The sequence below is a fragment of the Pan paniscus genome, chromosome 11 (genome assembly GCF_029289425.2).
Source record: "Pan paniscus chromosome 11, NHGRI_mPanPan1-v2.0_pri, whole genome shotgun sequence".
In the NCBI taxonomy this organism is placed as follows: domain Eukaryota; kingdom Metazoa; phylum Chordata; class Mammalia; order Primates; family Hominidae; genus Pan; species Pan paniscus.
This window is the reverse complement of record NC_073260.2, coordinates 86,999,938-87,004,813: the sequence shown is the minus strand read 5'-3', so window position 1 is coordinate 87,004,813 and position 4,876 is coordinate 86,999,938. Positions and strand designations below refer to the sequence as shown.

General features: G+C 43.6%; 1 protein-coding gene across 2 annotated transcripts; it reads right to left on the bottom strand.

Annotated features, from left to right (window-relative positions):
* Positions 1–435: 435 nt before the first annotated feature.
* Positions 436–4,662, bottom strand: TOMM5 (translocase of outer mitochondrial membrane 5). 2 transcript variants are annotated; one of them, XM_008967816.4, is made up of 2 exons: positions 4,427–4,649; positions 436–950 (listed from the first exon to the last, which is right to left on the bottom strand). In XM_008967816.4, exons 1-2 carry the CDS (start codon positions 4,545–4,547, stop codon positions 916–918), a joined length of 156 nt encoding a protein of 51 aa, XP_008966064.1. In that variant the 5' UTR covers positions 4,548–4,649; the 3' UTR covers positions 436–915. The 2 variants fall into 2 exon arrangements, with proteins under 2 accessions (XP_008966064.1, XP_034823335.1); XM_034967444.3 differs by lacking the exon at positions 436–950 and having other exon boundaries at positions 4,254–4,662.
* Positions 4,663–4,876: the final 214 nt, after the last annotated feature.

Genomic DNA, 4,876 nt, shown 5'->3' with positions numbered 1-4,876 from the left:
ATACGTGTGAGTGATGGCGCTAAGGACAGGAAAGAGACCTAAATCCCAATCACGACCGTCACATTATTTAGAGACAAAAAGGTAAATACCAATAAAATCAGCTAAAAAGAGGTGTATGTAGTTGCTCCTGGGGAGAAGGTTAAGGACTATCCCCCCTCCACTCAACAAACTTGGAGAACTATTTGGCTTAAAAATATAGTACTTTTTCCTTTGGTAGTATTAATATTTCATATACTCAGCATCAAGCAGTAATGCTACCTTTCATTAAGACTGCCTGGCAATAAAACACAATGACACTTCATCAGGATTGGCAAATTCTCTAGTCCAAAACAAGATGAACTTACTGAAGCTTGCAATAATCTCAATATAATACAAGTCTCACTAGTGATTGTTGGTTTGCAGCAAAAAGTAGGATAAGAAAAATAGAAACCCAACTTTTCTTAATTGATATGTTTATTAAAAACATAGACTAATAATGATCCTGTGCTTAAATGTCATTGTGGTTGTGTGCTGATTTCCACAAAACATAAGAGACTCTTCACAAATACACTCTGGGCAGAAGAAAAAGGTAAACAGAAATGACTGACAAGACAGTGCCATTTCAGACACAGCTCCCTTAATACTTGCTAGAAAATGGAGTTTGACAGTATTTACAATTATACCAGTATTGTCAGAGGCCAAACGTCACAGGGATAAGGGTACACCAGATCACGAGACATTGTTTCATACTTCCCAAATAGTTTTATATTTTAGCTTTGAAGGTCAGTTACCAGAGCCAAACTTGTTCTTAACAAGCAGAATTTTATGTCCATTCAAAGAGTCTCTTACACCTTTCTGGGCCTATTCACTTGCAGAGAGGAGTCGAAACTGTAACCAGGCTCTTCATATCGTGCATTCATATGTGATGTCCTGTCTTCATATGCTGTCCAATTTCTTTAAGATAAATGGAGCTGAAAGAAAAACAAATCTAAAATTAGTTTTCAAATCTATTAGCCCATAGGCTACATTATAGAATTATCAGGTTTATTCAACATGTTTTTGAAAATAACCCCAAGTGATGGTCAAGCATGTGCCTGTACAGCCCAGCAAAAGGGACTAGTTGCCTTCCAAAGCAGCCCATTCCACTGTCATTCAGCTATTATTGTAAATTTCATTCTTATACTACATAAAACCTTTTATCCAGATAGTTTGCCCCTTAGGGCCATAAAGTATAAATCCAATTCTCTTTCAAATGACAATCCTTTACTCTAGCGATTTATTTTAACTGTAAAAGGAACAAAACTCTAGAGGAAACAAATGGGCATTTTTCACCTTTAAAAACTCATTTGAAAGGCAGAGGATATGGGAAAACACTGAACTAGAGAACCGGAAGAGCTGGACACCTATTTTGGGTCTCTTACTGATTAGCTATATATCACTTAACATACTCTAGATCACATCTGATACAGTCCTACCTCAGTCATTAAGAGGGTCTAATAAGATCATGTACATAGAAATGTCTAGAAAACTAAGTGTCGACATATAGATCTAAAGAAGTGATATTACTGTCCTGTGTAAAAGTGTTGTGACCAAAAAAAAGCTACCCAAATCACCTTCTTTCTCAATACTCATACTAATAGAATTTTGTTAACATTATTTTATTTATTTATTTTTTTCAGCCTCCTGAATAGTTGGGACTATAGGCACATGCCACTATGCCTGGCTAATTTTTGTATTTTTTTAAAAGACGAGGTATCACCATGTTGACAAGGCTGGTCTTGAACTCCTGAGCTCGAACAATCTGCCCGCCTCAGCCCCGCAAAGTGCTGTAATTACAGGCATGAGCCACTGCGCCCAGCTCAATTTCTTAATATTAAACTGAAGACACTGAGATCTGTCAGAAGCTGATAAAGTCAGCAGTATATCCAATTTTTCCTACTAATTCTTAACGACAGAAAAAAATCCATGAAATGATCAATGGATAAGCAAAATGTGATACATCCTTCCAACAGAAACTTATTTAGCTATCAAAATGAAGTTCTGACACATGCTACAACATGGATGAATCTTGAAAATGTTATGCTAAGTGAAATAAGCCAGACACAAAAGGCCATGCATTTGACAATTTCATTTAAATGAAATATCCAGGGCCAGGTGTGGTGGACCACACCTGTAATCCCAACACGTTGGGAGGAGGAAATGAGAAGGATTGATCGAGCCCAGTAGTTTGAGACCAACCTGGGCAGCATAATGAAACCTCGTGTCTACAAAAAATAAAAAATTAGCAGGGCGTGGTGGTGTGTGCCTGCAATCTCAATTACTCAGGAGGCTGAAGTAGGAGGATCACTTGAGCCTGGGAGGTCGAGGTTGCTGTGAGCCATGATCACTGCAGCCTCCACCTCTGCACACTAGCTTAGGCAACAGAGCAAGACCGTCTCAAAAAAAAGAAAAAAAAAATCCGGACTAGACAAATCCATAGAGAAAAAGTAGATTAGTCGTTGTGAAAGGCTGGAGAAAAGGGGGAAATGGGGTAACAATGAATTCGTATGGTGTTTCTTCTAGGGGGAAGGAAAATACTGTCAAATTGTGATGGCTGCACAACTGACTGCTAAAAACCACTGAATTGTACACCTTAAATGGGTATATTGTATAATATACAAATTATATTTCAACTTAAAAGTGAAAATAAACAATTCATATCAAATTCAAAGGTCACTGAGAAGCAGCAAATATTTCACTGGCAGCTGGATCAATGAAAAAGGCAGGAGGCAGGAAATAAGTAAATTTGGGAGTTGCAAGAAGCTGTTGAATTAGGATGATACGGGTGTTTCTGTTCCCCAAGACTCGCTCTTCTGTGAAAGCAGAGTAATACCATAGACAGTGAAAGAGACACAGAATAAGGGACATCTCAGTATCAGTGAGCTCTGGCCTAAGCCCAACATGAGCCTTCAATAGGATGACTTTGGTATGGCCTTCATTTATTTGAACCATCCCTGCCGCTCCATCCAGACTGGCTGGCCAATAATATACAGCAAGGAACAATGGAAAGGATACTGAATTGAGAACGAGAAGGCAGGGCATTCGAGAACTGATCATAAAGCTGCTTCCAGTTCTTATATTCAGTGTTCCTATAACTCTGATACCTTCCTTCCTTGCTAAGTCCCCTCTGAAAATCAAGTTCTCATTTGTAAAATGATATAAAGAATCTTAGGCCCTGCCTCCCTCAAAGGTCCACTGTCAAGACTATATAATGGGAGTAACTTCCTGTCAATTGTAAAATATAGAAAAAAAAACCTCAAATATTTGCATTAATCCTATAGACTCATATTCTTTTTTCCCATTTTTTCCAAAAACCTAATGACTCACTTCACCCTCTATACAAAGAAACAGAAATGAAGCAAAACTTTTTGGATTTCAAAGGTCAGCACTTTTGAAAGGGAAGGAACCCGGCCGCTGGTTCACGCCTGTAATCCCAGCACTTTGGGAGGCTGAGGCAGGTGGATCACCTGAGGTCAGGAGTTCGAGACCGGCCTGGCCAACATGGTTAAACACCCATCTCTACTAAAAATACAAAAATTAGCCGGGCGTGGTGGCGCGCGCCTGTAATCTCAGCTACTCGGGAGGCTGAGGTGGGAGAATGGCTTGAACTCGGGAGGCAGAGGTTGCAGTGAGCCAAGACTGCGCCACTGCACTCCAGCCTGGGCAACAGGGCGTGACTCTGTATCGAGAAAAAAAAAAAAGAAAAGAAAAGAAAAGAAAGGGAAGGAAGCTGGTACTGAGTTAAGAGTTCTGGATTTTAGGTGAAGATCATTCACTGAATCGCTGAGTGACCTTTGGTCAGCCTTCCCAAGAAGGCTGTTTCTTCCTTCTAGAACTCTGGTTCTGTTTCTCTGTTTCTCCGTCTGCAAAAACGAGGGAGTTCCTCTAGGGATAATTACTTGAGCTCTTTCAGCTCAAACATTCTTTTTTTTGAGATGGAGTCTTGCTCTGTCACTCAAGCTGGAGTGCAGTGTCGCGATCTCGGCTCACTGCAACCTCCGCCTCCTGGATTCAAACAATCCTCCCACCTTAGCCTCCCGAGGAGCTGGGATTACAGGCGCCCGCCACCACGAACTCCTGACCCCAAATGATCCGCCCGCCTCGGCTTCACAAAGTGCTGGGTGGGATTACAGGTGTGAGCCAACGCGCCCGGCAGCTCAAACATTCTTCAAGCTGGGAGAACCAGGATGATTAAACACGCGCGCCGGCCACCACGTGCACTTCAGTGCCCGGACCCTGACCCGCAGACCTCAAACCGCGCATATGCCCGTCGCCTTCAACGCGCACCCTCCTTGCTCCCCGCTACCGTTCAGCTCAGTTCGAAGGCCCCGATGACCCCTTAGAGTTAAGGGGTGCCCGTCGGTGAGCTCCCCGCTGGTCTCACAGTCACAGCCCGGGAGACACTCACTGACTCGCAGCAGGGCCACGTAGATGAGAAAGTTCCGTATGGAGGAGATCACATCCTCGCGCATCTTCCGTCTCATCTCCTCCGGGTCCAGCTTCGGCGCGAGGCCCTCAATCCGGAACATCGCGGCTCTGACTTAGCAGCTTCCAGCCGCCGCGCTCTGCTCTCCACAGTGGCCGCCTCGCGCCCGGAACTCGGCCTATCCTCACTTCCTGTTCCCGCCCTCTCGTTGCCACACTCGACGATGGATGCCTGCACGGGACAATCCACGTCCTGACCCAGCGGATCTGAAGTGCGGTGTGAAGCGGGCGGCCGCAAGCTCAGCAACGCAGGCTCTGGTTTCTCCACGCTGTCTTTAATAACATCTGTCATACAAAAATCAGCCCGGCTCGGTGGCGCGTGCTTATAATCCCAGCTACTCGGGAGGCTGAGGCAGGAAAATCGCTTGAACCC